Source organism: Scyliorhinus canicula, chromosome 9, assembly GCF_902713615.1.
Source record: "Scyliorhinus canicula chromosome 9, sScyCan1.1, whole genome shotgun sequence".
In the NCBI taxonomy this organism is placed as follows: Eukaryota; Metazoa; Chordata; class Chondrichthyes; order Carcharhiniformes; family Scyliorhinidae; genus Scyliorhinus; species Scyliorhinus canicula.
In genome coordinates, this window is record NC_052154.1 from 90,896,015 (window position 1) to 90,915,765 (window position 19,751).

The following is a 19,751-nucleotide window of genomic DNA, read 5'->3' on the forward strand; positions in this document are numbered from 1 at the left end:
TTACCGCACCTGTCTGTGGTATAAGTAGGATAATCAATGTGTCATTATTCAGTCCTTGCTAAAACCGTACACCGTCTGAATTATTAAAGCTTTCCTCTGTATGGTCTAGCAATTGGAAAAACTGTTCCGTGTTCCGTCACTGCTCTATACAGATATAGTTCACCTCAACTGGAGCAGTATCCATAGAATCTCCACAGTACAGAAGGAGGCCATTCGGCCCATCGAGTTGCACCAACCCTCCAAAAGCACATTCTACCTAGGCCCACTCCTCCACTCTATCCCTGTAAACCCGGACTCATTGATCATGGCCTATCCGCCAAATCTGTACATCTTTTGACTGGGGGAGGAACCCGACAGAAACTCATGCAGACACGGGGAGAACGCGCAAACTCCATACAGACAGGGCAGCACGGTAGCATGGCGGTTAGCATAAATGCTTCACAGCTCCAGGGTCCCAGGTTCGATTCCCGGCTGGGTCACTGTCTGTGTGGAGTCTGCACGTCCTCCCCGTGTGTGCGTGGGTTTCCTCCGGGTGCTCCGGTTTCCTCCCACAGTCCAAAGATGTGCGGGTTAGGTGGATTGGCCATGCTAAATTGCCCATAGTGTCCTAAAAAGTAAGGTTAAGGGGGGGGTTGTTGGGTTACGGGTATCGGGTGGATACGTGGGTTTGAGTAGGGTGATCATTGCTCGGCACAACACCTTCACGCCTTGAAGTTGGATGAAGAAATAAAGTCAGCTTAGGGTTCTTGTTGCTGATCACTATGTAATCATGCAGGCTGCAAAGTTTCCATGTTGGAGAATTGTGGGGATTGAGTGCGACACTCATACCTTTCATGCTGCAATAGTTTACTGTTGCTTACTCTCTAGATATGCAGAGCAACAATGACCATTTGGTGAGTTAGAAATGTTGGCCTCTATTTCAAGAAGGTTGCCTAGGTAGAATGTGTTTTTGGAGGGTTGGTGCAACTCGATGGGCCGAATGGCCTCCTTCTGTACTGTGGAGATTCTATGGATACTGCTCCAGTTGAGGTGAACTATATCTGTATAGAGCAGTGACGGAACACGGAACAGTTTTTCCAATTGCTAGACCATACCTATTTCAAAAACTCTGGTGTAAAATTGGAATTAATTGTCCAGTTGTACTTCTAGAGTACTACCTTCAGTTCTGGGTAGCACAGTCCGGGAGAGATATTGGAGAATGAATTACAGATTTGCCAGAATGGCATTAGGTCCTAAAGGGTTACATTGAAATGACAGATTGATAATCTCAGAGCATTGAAATATATAAAATGATTCAGTAATGGATTATCTGCAGCAAAACTCCCAGAAAGGGGGCAGATTGCAACCTGATTTTTCAGGAGTGAAACCAGGAGGCACAGATAGACATGTGGAAATCTGAAAAGTTTTCATCAATTAAAATTTTCAAAACCAAAATGAATAGATTTTTGATAAAGTCAGGGTCTCAAAAGATACGGAATAACGTGGGTTAACCTTGTTGAGATACAGATCAGCTATGATCTAATTGAATGGTGGAACAGGCTCGAGGAGATACTCTCATGGATCCAGGGGCACAAGGATTGTCATCTGACACAGGTCAGCTCCTTAATGGAGGGGGAAAGTTTGCAACAGAAAGCTCCATCCCCAGTTAAAAACATCAGCCTGGATCTTCCAAGAATGACCAGTGGATTGCCCTTGTGTGTCAGGAACTGCTGCTTTCTTTCAGATGTTGATACGCTTGTCAGTTTAAATGGGGAGTGACTGCTAAAATGGCTCCTTCGTGGCTAAGTGTTTCTTGGGTGTGGAAGAGGTCACTAGTTGGTTGACAAAGGGTAGTTAAAATAAAGCTTTTGGATTTTTCGGTTAAGCTGCAGTTGACTTTACCTGAAGTGTTGAGCAAGGTGGAGATAATTCAAGTAATAGCTTATTAAATTTGCCAGAGACGCAGTCAGAATCATTGGAATTAGCTCAAATTCATTTACAAATGAAGCAGCATGATAAAGAAAGGAGACTGCTACAATTGAAATTAAAAGGGCAAAGATAGAGTGGCAATGGCAGAATAGGAGGAAAGAGAGAATGGCAAGGACAGAAGCAAAAGAGAGTTGAACTTCGGAAAATGGAATTGTAAAGAGATTGTCAACTTAAAAGGTTGTAGTTAAATGTTATTTGCCTCTTGTCAGCCCAAGCCTGGATATTGTCCAGGTGTTGCTGCGTTTTCACGTGGACTGTTTCTGTGTCTGAAGAGACGCAAATGGCACCTTCTTCACTCAAAGGGTGATAGAGGTTTGGAACTCTCTTCCAAAAACAGCAGTTGGAGCTAAATCCAAGATAGACAGAATTTTGTTAAGCAAAGATATTAAGGTATATGGGCCAAAGGCAGGTAAATGGAGTTGGGCCACAGATCAGCCATGATCTCATTAAATGATGGGACAGGCTCGAGAGGCTGAATGGCCTAATCTTGTTCCTATGATGTTAGAGAAAAGGTCATTGATGAAGCAGCTGAAGATGGTTGGGCCTCAGACACAACGCTGAGGATTTCTTGCAGTGATGTCCTGGGACGGAGATGACTGACCCCCACAACCACAACCATCTTCCTTTGTGCTATCTATAACTCCAACCAGTGGAGACTTTTCCCCCTGATTCCCATTGAATCAAGTTTTGCGAGGGCCCTTGATGCCATACTTGATCAAATGCAGCCTTGATATCAAGGGCAGTCAGCCACCTCACCTCTGGAATTTAGCTCTTTTGTCCATGTTTGAACCAAGGCTCTAATGAGGACAGGGGCTGAGTGGAACCCAAACTAAACATTTGTGAGCAGGTTATTGCTAAGTAAGTGCCGATTGATAGCACTGTTGATGACCCATTGCTTTACTGATGATTGAAAGCAGACTGATAGGACGGTAATTGGTCAGGTTGGATTTGTCCTGCTTTTTATGTGCAGGACATACCTGGGAAAATTTCCACATTGCCAAAGATAGCTGCACTGGAACAGCTTGGCTTGGGGCACAGCAAGTTCTGGAAAACATAGCTTCAGTACTATTGTGGAATATTGTCAGGGGCCGTAGCCTTTGCAATTCAGTGCCTTCAGCTGTTTCTTGATATCATGTGGAGTGAATCGAATTGGCTAAAGACTGACATCTATGATGTCTGGACCTCCGGTGCAGGACGAGGTGGATCAACCACTCAGCACTTATGGCTGAAGATTGTTGTGATGCTTCAGCCTTTTACATTGATGTACTTGCCATCCCATCATCGAGGTGGGGGATATATGTGGAGCCGCCTCCTCGAGTGAGGAGTGGGTGTTTGAGTAGGTGGGTGAGGGGATAGTCGGGTTGAGAGGGTGGGTGGATAGTCAGGTCAAGTCGGTAGGCAGGTCCGGTTGCAAGGGTAGTTGGATGTTCAGAACTGTCAATTGCGTCAGCGTTAGTTGGGTATGGTTGGGAGGTAATCGGATAGTCGGGGGTAGTGGGGTTGAGTTAGAGGATTAGTTGGGTACTCGGGGGGGGGGGGGGGGGGGGGGGGGGGGGGGGGGGTAGCTTGGTAATTGAGGAGTCAGTTGTGGAGTTCCCCAGGTGTAAGACTAGGGTTTAATGTGTTCAATATTTCTGGGTAAATACTGAGAACTATTTCAACATCCAGCTCAGAGTGAGAAACATTCCTAGTCTTGGGGAGCAGGGGAATTGCCCGTCAGAGTTTTAAAGTTTCCGGTTCTATTCACAGATCGGACCTTGTCAGGGTCCCAAACCACATCTCAGTTATACGCCCGGTCTCCAACAATCCAGGGACTGGAGGAAAGTTCACCCATAATATTGACAAATGTTTCCCAATATCAAAAATGTCCATCTTGTGTTCAGCAGTAGCAGAGCGATAATATTACTGGACTTGTAATCCAAAATACCCAGGCTAATGTTCTGGAGATACAAGTTCAAATCTCACCACAGTCACTGTGGGAAGAAGTGGGGTGAGTGGATTTAAATCCAATTAATTGATAAATCTGAAAATATAAAGCTAGTCTTAGTAATGATCAGGAATTCAGGAGCCACCTCTCTATGCTGAGAGTTGTTTGAATGTGGAACTCATTGAGGTGACTAACATTGATGTATTTCAGGGAAGCTGGACAAATTCATGATAACAAAGAACAATACAGCAGAGGAACAGGCCCTTCAGCCCTCCAAGCATGTGCCGGTCATGATACCAACCTTTGCTAACCTCAGCACTTCTTTGTGCCGTAAGCCTCTATACCCATCGTATCCATGTGTTTGTCAAGATGCCTTTTGAATGCCGTTAATGTATCTGCTTCCACAACCTCCCCTGGCAATGCATTACAGGCACTCACCACCCTCTGCGTAACAAACCTGCCTCGCACATCTCCTCTAAACTTTGCCGAAGGATCTTAAACCTATGTCCCCTGGTGACTCACCCCTCCACCCCAGTAAAGAGTGCCTGCCCATCCACTCTATCCATGCCCCTCAACCTCTGTCTTTCTAATGAAAACAGTCAGAGTATATTCAGCCTCTCCACATAGCTAACACCCTCCAGACCAGGCAATATCCTAGTAAACCTCCTCTGCACCTTCTCCAAAGCCTCCATATCCTTCTGGTAATGTGGCGACCAGAATTGTGTGCAATATTCCAAGTACGGCTTACCAAGGTTCTAAACAACTGTAACATGACTTGCCAGTTTTTATGCTCGATGCCCCGTCCAATGAAGGCAAGCATTCCATATGCTATCTTGACTACCCTGTCCACTTGTGTCGCCACCTTCAAAGATCTGTGGACCTGCATGCCCAGATCTCTCTGACTTTCTATATTCCTAAGAGTTTTACCATTTACGGTATATTTCCCCTCTATGTTAGACCTACCAAAATGCATTATCTCACATTTGTCCGGATTAAACTCCGTTTGCCATTTCTCTGCCCAAGGGCAGCACGGTAGCATTGTAGGGCAGCACGGTAGCATTGTGGATAGCACAATCGCTTCACAGCTCCAGCGTCCCAGGTTCGATTCCGGCTTGGGTCACTGTCTGTGCGGAGTCTGCACATCCTCCCTGTGTGTGCGTGGGTTTCCTCCGGGTGCTCCGGTTTCCTCCCACAGTCCAAAGATGTGCAGGTTAGGTGGATTGGCCATGAGAAATTACCCTTGGTGTCCAAAATTGCCCTTAATGTTGGGTGGGGTTACTGGGTTATGGGGATAGGGTGGAGGTGTTAATCTTGGGTAGGGTGCTCTTTCCAGGAGCCGGTGCAGACTCGATGGGCCAAATGGCCTCCTTCTGCACTCTAAGTTCTATGAAAGTCTCCAACCTGTCAATGTCCTGTTGTATCTTCAGACAATCCTCAACACTATCTGCCACTCCACCAACCTTGGTGTCATCTGTGAACTTACGAATCAGACTGGGTACATTTTCCTCCAAATTGTTTATGTGTACTACAAACAGAGGTCCCAGCACAGATCCCTGTGGAACACCACTAGTCACAACCTTCCATTTAGAAAAACACCCTTCTACTGCTATCCTATGTCTTCCGTGACCGAGACAGTTCTGTATCCATCTTACCACCTCACCTCTGATCCCATGTGACATCACTTTTTGTACCAGTCTGCTGTGAGGCACCTTGTCAAGGCTTTACTGAAGTCCATGTAAAGAACACCCACCGCCCACCCCTCATCAATCATCTTTGTTACTTCCTCAAAAAACTCAACCAAGTTAGTGAGGTACGACCTCCACTTCACAAAACCATGAGGGAAACAGAAATTGAATCATATACCGAGAGGATGAATGTTGGGAAGATCATAAACACCATCATAGACCAGTTGGGATGAAGAATCTATTGCTGTTCTGTACTTTATATTTGATACTAGGTAATACTCTGCATTTAAACACCTGCTTATTGAAAAATTAAAAAGCCGTTTTTTCCCAGCATTGGCATCCGTCAATTTGAGTTTTACTGCAGCACGGTAGCATAGTGGTTAGTTCAATTGCTTCACAGCTCCAGGGTCCCAGGTTCGATTCCCAGCTTGGATCACTGTCTGTACGGAGTCTGCACGTTCTCCCTGTGTGTGCATAGGTTTCCTCCCACTATCCAAAAATGTGCAGGTTAGGTGAATTGGCCATGCTAAATTGCCCTTAGTGTCCAAAATTGCCCTTAGTGTCCAAAATTGCCCTTAGTGTTTGGTGGGGTTACTTGGTTATGGGAATAGGGTGGAGATGTGGGCCTGGTTAGGGTGCTCTTTCCAAGAGCCGGTGCAGACTCGATGGGCCGAATGGCCTCCTTCTGTACTGTAAATTCTATGAACTCACATCATCAGTGAGATTCACATCCAAATCTTGCTGGGGCTGGACATCTCGCAACAGGACCTATTAGATTTATTTTTGCAACCTCCGCCTCAAATATAATTAGCGGTGTAACTTACAAGAAATGCAAGCTGATGATAGCATGCTGAGGGAAATGGAGCATCAGGGACCTTAGTGAATGTTCAGATCAACAATGTGCTTCCTTAAACAGTAATATTTAAGGATTGTGAAATAAAAAGGATTAATGGAAAAATATAAGATAGAATAGAGTCACATTCAAAAATAAAGAGCAAGAAAGGTTGGATTAAGTGAGGGAGAGTTAAAATATTACATTGTTTTTAATATCCAAGAAGAATGTACTGGCTGCAGGAGTGAGACACAGGTTGAATGGCATTGCACGAACAAGAATCATGTTAATAGTTGTTTGACAGCACAGAACTTGAATTGTGCTGAAAAAAAACGACATGTCAAACCTTTTTATCTTGCATTCATCAGGACATTTCATGAGAATGCAGGTATCAGGGCAAATCATCAATTTATACTGTGAGAAGAGAATGCTGATTGGTTGCCAATTGGACTCTGATTGGTCTAGATGTTGCATGGAGAATGCACCAGGTGACTGACAGTTCTTGCAAAGGGTTCTGCTGAGTGCAGGGCGAAAAGCTTCGACTTGCATTTCTTTTCAGCAATACTCGAGATTCATGTTGTTAGAAGACTATATTGCATTATTAATTATGAACCTTAATTTTTTGTGATGTATTTAATCGGCAATTAATGTGCAAATCCAGTAGGCTCTCAAAATTAATAGTGGGTTAAAGATGGGATGCTGTTTGAGCAAAACAAATGGTGGAGCAGTGAAAATTGACGGGCAGGTTTGGGAGATTCACAAATCAAGATATATCTCTTCTTCCCCGCACTTGCTGCCCACTACATAATGTGTGTTGTTAACTCGTCATTATTCTTCCAGAAAGACTGGGCTCATCCTTTTAATGGGAGGCATCTGTGCTTGTTCAGTCCTCTTGAGGCACACTGCAAAATGTTCGGACAGGGCTGTGATGTGACAGAGCAGAAGGTATTCCCACATAATATAACAAAGTTGTAAAATTAATACTCCGCTCAGCTCTGACACTCAAGGTCAAAAAGTAAATGTGAGTCTTTAACATAACACCACACAAAGAGCCCGAGGACATCATAGACCTTTTTCATTGCTACTGAAAACCACTCGGGCAGGAGGTGTTTAATGTTTTCTTGGGGGTGGGGGGGTTGGAGATGCGTCTCCTATTGAAAGCTAGCTATATGTCTTGGGTATCACAGAGTGTTGGCTAATGGCGTCCCCACACTTGACAGCTGTTATGTAATGTACGCAATTCATTGCCTGGACCTTAAACAAATAAATGTAGTCAGTCAGTGAAACACATTGGCAGTGAGAGCTGCTGAATGTTCTTCCCGAAGGACCTGACCTTGCAAGTTACACAATAATATGATTCTGCCGCTGCTGAGCCTCAATATTCAGCTCATGCTTTATACCAGTGTGTTCCGAATAATGTGGGCTGCGGAGGTGGCGTTCTGTCAGCAAAGCCACAGTAACAAATCTGTGGATCAAGCTGCAGGACCTGTAAACAGCCATTGAGATAATGAACGAATAAGCTGTTTTTGGTGATGTTGAGGGGTGAATATGAGATCACCGGGAAGAACTTTTTTTCTCAAATTAGTGCCATGAGAGCTTTCATATCCACCTGAGAGGGCAGATGTGATGTAGCAGTTCTTCTGTACTCTGCTGGGGAGTGAGACTGGGTTATGTGCTTGTGTTCCTCTGAGATTTTAACACAAAATTCTGACATAGAGGCGACTGTCACAGAGTGATAGAAAAGACAATTATTTCAATAATTATTAGACAAATGTAATAGAACATAGAACAGTACAGCACAGAACAGGCCCTTCGGCCCTCGATGTTGTGCCGAGCCATGATCACCCTACTCAAACCCACGTATCCACCCTATACCCGTAACCCAATAACCCCAATGACCCAGCCGGGAATCGAACCTGGGACCCTGGAGCTGTGAAGCATTTATGCTAACCACCATGCTACCGTGCTGCCCCGTGACTTGTGCAGAATGAGGCAATTCAGTCCTTTGAACCTGCTCTGCCAAGCAATCAGATCATGGCTGATCTCTTCGTGGTCTCAAATCTACCTCCCTACCTGTTTTCCATATCCCTTTAACCCTTTTTTTTCATCAGAAATATATCTATTTAACATTTGGTCCACATTTACTTTATCAATCCCTTTTAGTATTTTATACTCCTCGATCAAACCCCCTTCATCCTTCTAAACGCCAGCGAGTATAATGCTGAGTGGGCGGCACGCTAGCACAGTGGTTAGCACTGTTGCTTCACAGCTCCAGGGTCCCAGATTCGATTCCGGCTTGGGTCACTGTCTGTGCGGAGTCTGCACGTTCTGCCTGTGTCTGCGTGGGTTTCCTCCGGGTCCTCCAGCTTCCTCCCACAAGTCCTGAAAGACGTGCTGTTAGGTAATTTGGACATTCTGAATTCTCCCTCAGTGTACCTGAACAGGCGTCCGGATGTGGCTACTAGGGACTTTTCAGTCACTTCATTGCAGAGTTAATGTATGTCTACTTGTGACAATAAAGATTATTGTTACAATCTTAAATTGTTTAATCTCTCCTCATACATCAACCCTTTCATCTGCGGAATCAAACTGGTGAATCTCCTCTGAACTGCCTCCAATGTCACCACACCCTTCCTCAAATAAGACCAAAACTGGACGCAATACTCCAGATGTGGTCTCACCAACACCCTATGCAATAGCAGCAATACGTCTCTACTTTTATACTCCAGTCCTTTAGCAATAAACGCTAACATTCCATTTCTTATTACATTATGTACCTGCATACAGACTTTCTGCGATTCATAGGAATCTCTCGCAATACTGAGGAGTTCCTGCAAGCAGAGCTCCTCAGTACACAAAACGTGGCTATGTATGGCCTCAGCCACGCGTTCCCTGCTGAGGCCCCTTATCTAGTGCGAGTGACGTTTTATTGCCATGTGTTTCTTGGCGCTGAGAGCACCAGGAAACATGCGCCTAAAAGCCCTCGCTGTGGGACTTTGTTCCGTTTTAGTAAAATAGCGTCCTCAGTTTTTAAAATAAGTGATATGTCAAATGGACTGTTCAGGGAACAGTAATGTTGAAGTCAAAGGACCAGACTGTTCACTGGATTCATGAAGGCTGATCTAACTCCAATAGGATTTGGTCAGTTATTGCATGAATTTCTTATTTTTGCTCCCAGTGAATATCTTTATCCTTTGGCTTGGATCGCCCTGCTACCTATTCTGATCAGATACTCAGCTTGCTCCAAAATCTGTGCAATATTCATTAGCCTCCAAATTTATTTCTAGAATCCCAAAACAAATTGAGTCATAAGAGCATATGAATTTCTAATCCACGAGGCGATTCCAACCCCAGTCACCCACCTCCTCACCATGTGGCCCACTCCATTCCCAAGTTCATCAAGATGAAGAATTTGTCACTAAATAACTGCCCAACAGAATATCATATTGGCACCTGTACTATGGATTTATTTAAAATCTGATCTGGCCAGGAATAAATTAGGAAGACTAGAAACAGCCCCTGAATAATGGTCCACCATTCAATTGGGTAATAGCTAATCTATAAGCAACTCCATTTAACTGCCTTTACACTATGTCACAAGATACCCCGAGCCAACAGGACTTTCATTCTGTCCCTTTCTTTGTCAAAAAATGTAAGTGTCTGACCCCTGCTAGACTTTGAGAATGCAGCCCTGGCTGGGTCCAGGATTAGTTAACAAAGAGGACGTTTAAATCATTTTTTAGAAAAATACGTATGCTTCTCATCACATTTACACCCTAGGCCGAATTGTCTTTGCAAAGTTGTCTCGGAGCCTGCCCTCGGAACTTAGGAGCAGGAGCAGACTATTCGGCCCCTCTAGTCCTACTCCACCATTTAACTAGAACATGTGGGCCTCCCTAGCACTGTTCACATTTGTCCTCCACCTCTGGGAAGAACCTGATCCTTCGGGTTCTGGTTACGTGCGCTCTGTGCACCACCTTTAGCTGCATTAGGCTTATTAGCCTTGTACATCTGGAGGTGGAGTTTGCCCTGTTCAGTGCTTTGCTCCAACCCTATTTCTATCCCTAGTTCTTCCTCCTATTTTTCCCTTGTCTTATTCAGCGGGAAGCATGCCTCCTCCAGCAGTCGCCCATACAGGTCCCCGTAGGTCCCCCTTCCTAAGTCACCCACGTCCAACAGCTCCTCTACCAGTGGGTGTCCCAGCGATTGTGGGTAAGTCATTATCTCCTTACGGAGGAAGTTTTTGATCTGTATGTGCCATAACTTATCCCCTTTGGGCAGTTGAAATCTCTCTGTCAGTTCTTCTAGCATCAATAATCTACCGTCCATGTAAAAGTCACTATCAATGTTCCCCCGTCCTGTCTCCACCTTTTAAAGGTGGCGTCCATTGTGGCTGGCATGGACCTGTGATTGTTGCAGATGGGGGCCATGGTGGATGTTTCGGCCAGACTGAAGTGTTGCTATTACCACTGGGTTTGTTGAGTGCTTGGCTGGTGGGGATGGGAACGCTGTTGTGGCAACGGCACTGAGGGACATCCCTAATCCCTGCATTCTTGTGTCTTAAAAAAGAGATAATGGATGCGTTGGTTGTAATCTTCCAAAATTCCTTAGATTTTGTAAAGGTGCTGACAGATTGGAAAACAGCATATGTTTAAGAAAGGAGGGAGACAAAAAGCAGGAAACTATAGGCCACTTAACTGAACATCTGTCATTGGGAAAATGTTTCAATCCATTATTAAAGATGATGTATCAAGATATTCAGAAAATTAGAATACAATCATTCTAAGTAAACATGCTTTTATGAAATATTCTTGACAAATTTATTAAAGCTCTTTAGGATGTAACAGGCAGTAGCAGCTCTCCAAGATGGAATTCATCCTAAGTGAGAACCGAAGTCCCACTTTATGCCAAGCAACACTCTTTGGGCATGAATTGGCTTTGGGACTGCTGGAGTGTGTTCTTAAAAATTCAGGCCTAGGTTCCCACAACTCTTCCCAGCCCAGCTCCATTACTGGAACATATGTGGGTAAAAGGAAGGAGGAGGCCTCTGCAGGGATATCACACATGACAGGCAACACGTAGGAGGTCCTGTGTCACATGCAGTGCTATACCCAGGTGGGCAGAACTCATGTTGGCTGCATTTCTAATCTGGGAAAGCCAATTGATTATTTTAAAAATATATATTTGTTGACATTTCTTAATACTCCAATGTTTAATAATGCTTAACCAAACATGACGTCTTCCTTGTAAATGCTAACTCTTGCTTTTGGTATTTTATTCAGGTTAGTAAATTGGAGACGGTGCAGTATTTGGTCACCTCCACTGTGGGTCTGTTGCCATCTCAGATCCTCAATTCTTACCTGGGCAGCACAGTTAGGACTTTAGAAGATGTGGTGAATCATCGAGGTGTGGAGGGTTACTTGGCATTTGCATTACAGGTAAAATAATCTATCCAACAAATTGGATGACAAAGTCCCGCATAAGAGATTATTGTGCAAGATTAAAACGCATGGGATTGGGGGAAGAGGTGGATAGAAAACTGTTTGGCAGAGAGGAAACATAGAGGAGGAATTAATGGGTCCTTTTCCAATTGGCAGGCAGTAACTAGTGGGGTGCCACATGGATCGGTGCTGAGACCCCAGCTGTTCACAATATATACTAATGATTTGGATGAGGGACCAAAATGTAACATCTTAAAGTTTGCAGATGATACCAAGCTGGGTGGGAGGGTGATCTGTGACGAGGATGCAGAAATCCTACAGCATGATCTGGACAGGTTGCGCGAGTGGGCAAACCGATGGCAGATGCAGTATAATTTGGATAAGTGTGAGGTTATTCATTTTGGAGGCAAAAACAGGAAGGCAGATTACTACCTGAACGGTTGTAAATTGTGAGAAGAGAGTGTGCAGCAGGACCTGGATGTCATTGTGCACCAGTCGCTGAAGGTAAGCATGCAGGTGCATGCTGAAGGTAAGCATGAAGGCAGTAAAGAAGGCTGATGGTATGTTAGCCTTCATTGCGAGAGGTTTTGAGTACAGGAGCAGGGATTTATTGTTGTAATTATACAGATCCTTGGTGAGGCCACACCTGGAATATTGACAAAGGGTCATCTAGACTCAAAACATTAGCTCTTTTCTCTTCCTATTGATGCTGCCAGACCTGCTAAGATTTTCCAGCATTTTCTGTTTGGTTTCTGGAATATTGTGTGCAGTTTTGGTCTCCTTTTCTGAGGAAGGATGTTCTTGCTCTTGAGGGAGTACAGCAAGGGTTTATCAGACTGATTCCAGGGATGGCAGGACTGTCATATGAGGAGTGATTGACTGCTAGTATTGTTCTCACTGGAGTTCAGAAGAATGAAAAATCTCATAGAGGCTGATAAAATTCCAACGGTTGAGGACTGTGGGGCTCTACTCTGTACTGTGGATGATCAGAGTGAGAGTAGGACCAATCAGGGATAGTGGAGGGAACTTGTGCCTAGAGTCTGAGGAAGTAGGGAGGCCCTAAATGAATATTTTGATTCAGTATTCACTAGAGAGAGGGACTTTGTTGCTCATGAGAACAGTGTGAACCAGGTTAATAGACTTGAACAGGTTGATATTAAGAAGGAGGATGTGCTGGAAATTTTGAAAAGCATCAGGATAGATAAGTCCCCTGGGCCTGACGGGATATACCCAAGGTTACTACGGGAAACGAGGGAGGAGATTGCTGCGCCGTTGGTGATTATCTTTGCGTCCTCTTCACTGGGGTAGTACCGGATGATTGGAGGGAGGTGAATGTTGTTCCCCTGTTCAAGAAAGGGAAGAGCGAAATCCCTCGGAATTACAGACCCATCAGTCTTACGTCTGTGCTGAGCAAAATATTGGAAAGGATTCCGAGAGATAGGATTTCTGATTATTTAGAAAAACATAGTTTGATTAAAAATAGTCAGCATTGCTTTGTGAGGGGCAGGTCATGCCTCACAAGCCTCATTGAATTCTTTGAGAATGAGACACATTGTTGAAGATCGGGCAGTGGATGTGGTGTATATGGATTTCAGTAAGGCATTTGATAACGTTCCTCATGGTAGGCTCATTCAGAAAGTTAGGGGGCATGGGATATAGGGAAATTTGGCTGTCTGGGTACAGAATTGGCTGGCCGAAAGAAGACAGCGAGTGGTAGTGGATGGAAAGTATTCCGCCTGGAGGTCGGTGACCAGTGGTGTCCCGCAAGGATCTGTTCTGGGACCTCTACTCTTTGTGGTTTTTATAAATGACTTGGACGAGGAAGTGGAAGGGTGAGTTAGTAAGTTTGCCAGTGACACGAAGGTTGGTGGAGTTGTAGATAGTGTTGAGGGTTGTTGCAGGTTTCAACAGGACATTGACAGGATGCAGAGCTGGGCTGAGAAGTGGCAGATGGAGTTCAACCTTGATAAATGTGAAGTGATTCATTTTGGAAGGTCGAATTTGAATGCTGAATACAGGGTTAATGGCAGGATTCTTGGAAGTGTGGAGGATCAGAGGGATCTTGGGTCCATGTACATAGATCTCTCAAAGTTGCCACACAGATTGATAGGGTTTTTAAGAAGGTGTATGGTATGTTGGCTTTCATTAACAGGGGGATTGAGTTTAAGTACCGCGAGGTTTTGCTACAGCATTATAAAACCCTAGTTAGACCACAATTGGAATATTGTGTCCAGTTCTGGCCGCCTCACTACAGGAAAGATGTGGATGCTTTGGAGAGGGTACAGAGGAGATTTACCAGGATGCTGCCTAGATTGGAGGGCATGTCTTATGAAGAAAGGTTGAGGGAGCTAGGGCTTTTCTCACTAGAGCGAAGAAGGCAGAGAGGTGACTTGACAGAGGTGTATAAGGTGATGAGAAGCAAGGATAGATTGGATAGCCAGAGACTTTTCCCCAGGGTGGAAATGGCTGTCACTAGGGGACATAATTTTAAGGTGATTGGCGGAAGGTATCGAGGAGATGTCAGAGGTAGGTTCTTTACACAGAGAGTGGTGGGTGTGTGGAATTTACTGCCAGCAGAGGTGGTGGAGTCAGTCATTAGGGACATTTAAGCGACTCTTAGACAAGCACATGGACTGCAGTGAATTGAAGGGGTGTAGGTTAAGTTGACCTTCGATTAGGATAAATGGTCGGCACAGCATCGTGGGCTGAAGGGCCTGTATTGTGCTGTACTGTTCTATGTTCTATGTCCTCGTTGGAGTTTAGAAGGATGAGGGGGATCTTATTGAAACTTGCAGGATACTGCGAGGCCTAGATAGAGTGGACGTGGAGAGGATGTTTCCACTTGTAGGAAAAACTAGAAACATGGGACACAATCCCAGAGTAAAGGAACGATCCTTTAAAAGAGAGATGAGGAGGAATTTCTTCAGCCAAAGGGGGTGAATCTGTGGAACTCTTTGCCGCAGAAGGCTGTGGAGTCCAAATCACTGAGTGTCTTTTAATAGTGTCTTTGGAGATAGATAGGTTCTTGATTAATAAGTGGCTTAGGGATTGTGGGGAGAAGGCAGGAGAATGGAGATGAGAACAATATTAGCCATGATTGAATTGATGGGCCAAGTGGCCTAATTCTGTTCCTATGTCTTATGGTCTTATGGACAGGGTAGATGCAGGGAAAATGTTCCCGATGGTCGGTGAGTGGATCCAGGGTAAACCACTTTGCACAGAGATGAGGAGACATTTCTTCATCCAAAAAGTGGTGAGCCTGTGGAATTTATTACCACAGGAAGTAGTTGATGCTAAAACCGTGAAATATTCAAGAAGCGGCTGGATATAGCACTTGGGGCGAATAGGATCAAATTACAGACTTAATGAATCTGCGTGAAGAAACATGGTTAAAAACAGACGGTGCTGCATTTAATATGTAACAGTTCCTGGACCTTGCTCTTCCTCACTATCTTTTCACTTCAGTTCACTCTTCATCCAGTCACCGTCACTCCCTCGAACCTTATCACTCGCCTAACTCACCCTCCAACCTCATCACTCTCCTCATTCCCCCTCGAACTGTATCATTCTCCAACCTCGCTCTCTTCAATCTTTTCACTCTCCATCCACTCTCCTTCACTCCCTCCAACCTTTTCACTTTAACTCACTGTCCCTCCAATCTTATCACTCTCTATCTACTCTCCTTCCACTCCCTCCATAGAGATCTGGCTTTTAAAGCAGACCAAGGCAGGCCAGCAGCACGGTTCAATTCCCGTACCAGCCTCCCCGAACAGGTGCCGGAATGTGGTGACGAGGGGCTTTTCGCAGTAACTTCATTTGAAGCCTACTTCTGCAATAAGTGATTTTCATTTCATTTCATTTCATTTCCCTCGCTCACCATTTTATTACTGTCCATACACATTCCCTCACTCTCCGTTCACTCATCCTCGATCTCCTTCCACTCGCTCTCGCTCTCCGCCCACTCGCCCTCGCTCTCCGCCCACTCGCCCTCGCTCTCCGCCCACTCGCCCTCGGTCTCCGCCCACTCGCCCTCGGTCTCCGCCCACTCGCCCTCGGTCTTCGCCCTCGCTCTCCGCCCACTCGCCCTCGCTCTCAGCCCACTCGCCCTCGCTCTCCGCCCACTTGCCCTCGCTCTCCGCCCATTCGCCCTCGCTCTCCGCCCACTCGCCCTCGGTCTCCGCTCACTCGCCCTCGCTCTCCGCCCACTCGCCCTCGCTCTCAGCCCACTCGCCCTCGCTCTCCGCCCACTTGCCCTCGCTCTCCGCCCACTCGCCCTCGCTCTCCGCCCACTCGCCCTCGGTCTCCGCCCACTCGCCCTCGCTCTCCGCCCACTCGCCCTCGCTCTCCGCCCACTCGCCCTCGCTCTCCGCCCACTCGCTCTCGCTCTCCGCCCACTCGCCCTCGGTCTCCGCTCACTCGCCCTCGGTCTCCGCCCACTCGCCCTCGCTCTCCGCCCACTCGCCCTCGCTCTCCGCCCACTCGCCCTCGCTCTCCGCCCACTCGCCCTCGCTCTCCGCCCACTCGCCCTCGCTCTCCGCCCACTCGCCTTCGCTCTCCGCCCACTCGCCCTCGCTCTCCGCCCACTCGCCCTCGCTCTCCGCCCACTCGCCCTCGCTCTCCGCCCACTCGCCCTCGCTCTCCGCCCACTCGCCCTCGCTCTCCGCCCACTCGCCCTCGCTCACTGTCCACTCACCCTCGCCCCCTCGCTCTCCGCCCACTCGCCCTCGCTCTCCGCCCACTCGCCCTCGCTCTCCGCCCACTCGCCCTCGCTCTCCGCCCACTCGCCCTCGCTCTCCGCCCACTCGCCCTCGCTCTCCGCCCACTCGCCCTCGCTCTCCGCCCACTCGCCCTCGCTCTCCGCCCACTCGCCCTCGCTCTCCGCCCACTCGCCCCCGCTCTCCGCCCACTCGCCCTCGCTCTCCGCCCACTCGCCCTCGCTCTCCGCCCACTCGCCCTCGCTCTCCGCCCACTCGCCCTCGCTCTCCGCCCACTCGCCCTCGCTCTCCGCCCACTCGCCCTCGCTCTCCGCCCACTCGCCCTCGCTCTCCGCCCACTCGCCCTCGCTCTCCGCCCACTCGCCCTCGCTCTCCGCCCACTCGCCCTCGCTCTCCGCCCACTCGCTCTCCGCCCACTCGCCCTCGCTCTCCGCCCACTCGCCCTCGCTCTCCGCCCACTCGCCCTCGCTCTCCGCCCACTCGCCCTCGCTCTCCGCCCACTCGCCCTTGGTCTCCGCCCACTCGCCCTCGCTCACCGTCCACTCGCCCTCGCTCTCCGCCCACTCGCCCTCGCTCTCCGCCCACTCGCCCTCGCTCTCCGCCCACTCGCCCTCGCTCTCCGCCCACTCGCCCTCGGTCTCCGCTCACTCGCCCTCGGTCTCCGCCCACTCGCCCTCGCTCTCCGCCCACTCGCTCTCCGCCCACTCGCCCTCGCTCACTCGCCCTCGCTCTCCGCCCACTCGCCCGCGCTCTCCGCCCACTCGCCCTCGCTCTCCGCCCACTCGCCTTCGCTCTCCTCCCACTCGCCCTCGCTCTCCGCCCACTCGCCCTCGCTCTCCGCCCACTTGCCCTCGCTCTCCGCCCACTCGCCCTCGCTCTCCGCCCACTCGCCCTCGCTCTCCGCCCACTCGCCCTCGCTCTCCGCCCACTCGCCCTCGCTCTCCGCCCACTCGCCCTCGCTCTCCGCCCACTCGCCCTCGCTCTCCGCCCACTCGCCCTCGCTCTCCGCCCATTCGCCCTCGCTCTCCGCCAACCCGCCCTCGCTCTCCGCCCACTCGCTCTCGCTCACTGTCCACTCACCCTCGCCCCCTCGCTCTCCGCCCACTCGCCCTCGCTCTCCGCCCACTCGCCCTCGCTCTCCGCCCACTCGCCCTCGCTCTCCGCCCACTCGCCCTCGCTCTCCGCCCACTCGCCCTCGCTCTCCGCCCACTCGCCCTCGCTCTCCGCCCACTCGCCCTCGCTCTCCGCCCCACTTGCCCTCGCTCTTCGCCCACTCGCCCTCGCTCTCCGCCCACTCGCCCTCGCTCTCCGCCCACTCGCCCTCGCTCTCCGCCCACTCGCCCTCGCTCTCCGCCCACTCGCCCTCGCTCTCCGCCCACTCGCCCTCGCTCTCCGCCCACTCGCTCTCCGCTCACTCGCCCTCGCTCTCCGCCCACTCGCCCTCGCTCTCCGCCCACTCGCCCTCGCTCTCCGCCCACTCGCCCTCGCTCTCCGCCCACTCGCCCTCGCTCTTCGCCCACTCGCCCTCGCTCTCCGCCCACTCGCCCTCGCTCTCCGCCCACTCGCCCTCGCTCTCCGCCCACTCGCCCTTGCTCTCCGCCCACTCGCCCTCGCTCTCCGCCCACTCGCCCTCGCTCTCCGCCCACTCGCTCTCCGCTCACTCGCCCTCGCTCTCCGCCCACTCGCCCTCGCTCTCCGCCCACTCGCCCTCGCTCTCCGCCCACTCGCCCTCGGTCTCCGCCCACTCGCCCTCGCTCACCGTCCACTCGCCCTCGCTCTCCGCCCACTCGCCCTCGCTCTCCGCCCACTCGCCCTCGCTCTCCGCCCACTCGCCCTCGCTCTCCGCCCACTCGCCCTCGCTCTCCGCCCACTCGCCCTCGCTCTCCGCCCACTCGCCCTCGCTCTCCGCCCACTCGCCCTCGCTCTCCGCCCACTCGCCCCTCGCTCTTCGCCCACTCGCCCTCGCTCTCCGCCCACTCGCCCTCGCTCTCCGCCCACTCGCCCTCGCTCTCCGCCCACTCGCCCTCGCTCTCCGCCCACTCGCCCTCGCTCTCCGCCCACTCGCCGTCGCTCTCCGCCCACTCGCTCTCCGCTCACTCGCCCTCGCTCTCCGCCCACTCGCCCTCGCTCTCCGCCCACTCGCCCTCGCTCTCCGCCCACTCGCCCTCGCTCTCCGCCCACTCGCCCTCGCTCTCCGCCCACTCGCCCTCGCTCTCCGCCCACTCGCCCTCGCTCTCCGCCCACTCGCCCTCGCTCTCCGCCCACTCGCCCTCGCTCTCCGCCCACTCGCCCTCGCTCTCCGCCCACTCGCCCTCGCTCTCCGCCCACTCGCTCTCCGCTCACTCGCCCTCGCTCTCCGCCCACTCGCCCTCGCTCTCCGCCCACTCGCCCTCGCTCTCCGCCCACTCGCCCTCGGTCTCCGCCCACTCGCCCTCGCTCACCGTCCACTCACCCTCGCTCTCCGCCCACTCGCCCTCGCTCTCCGCCCACTCGCCCTCGCTCTCCGCCCACTCGCCCTCGCTCTCCGCCCACTCGCCCTCGCTCTCCGCCCACTCGCCCTCGGTCTCCGCCCACTCGCCCTCGGTCTCCGCCCACTCGCCCTCGGTCTCCGCCCACTCGCCCTCGCTCTCCGCCCACTCGCTCTCCGCCCACTCGCCCTCGCTCACTCGCCCTCGCTCTCCGCCCACTCGCCCGCGCTCTCCGCCCACTCGCCCTCGCTCTCCGCCCACTCGCCCTCGCTCTCCGCCCAATCGCCCTCGCTCTCCGCCCACTCGCCCTCGCTCACCGCCCACTCGCCCTCCGCCCACTCGCCCTCGCTCTCCGCCCACTCACCCTTGTTCTCCATCCACCTTCGCTTTCCATCCACTCACCTTTGCTCTCCGTATATTCTCTGTCCACTCACCCTCACTCTCTGTCCACTTAACTTCGCTCTCCGTCCACTCACCCTCGCTCACTGTCCACTCACCCTCGCTCACTGTCCACTCACCCTTGCTCTCCGTACACTCTCCTTCGCTCTTGCTGACTATCCTGGACTCTCCTGGTTCAAATTACTGGCCTCTGTTTCTCCCATATCATCTCTTTTGTTCCTCATTTCTGATTTGGTATTCTGCTGTTCCCTTTTTGAAATATGGGGCACTTTTATATTCGCAATGCGTACAGATCCATCCTCTTGTTGACAGTGCT

At 50.3% G+C, this 19,751-nt stretch overlaps 1 protein-coding gene across 2 annotated transcripts in view; it reads left to right on the forward strand.

The window, feature by feature from the left end:
* The window catches only part of LOC119971523 (transmembrane protein 64-like), a 58,999-nt gene that overhangs the window by 30,222 nt on the left and 9,026 nt on the right, over window positions 1–19,751 (forward strand). The window contains exon 2 of one of the 2 annotated variants that reach the window (XM_038807145.1): window positions 11,695–11,850. The exons of the other annotated variant lie outside the window; for it this stretch is intronic. Within the exon in view, the coding sequence (XP_038663073.1) occupies window positions 11,695–11,850 (156 nt within the window). The remainder of the gene's footprint in view (window positions 1–11,694; window positions 11,851–19,751) is intronic. 2 annotated transcript variants of the gene reach the window in all.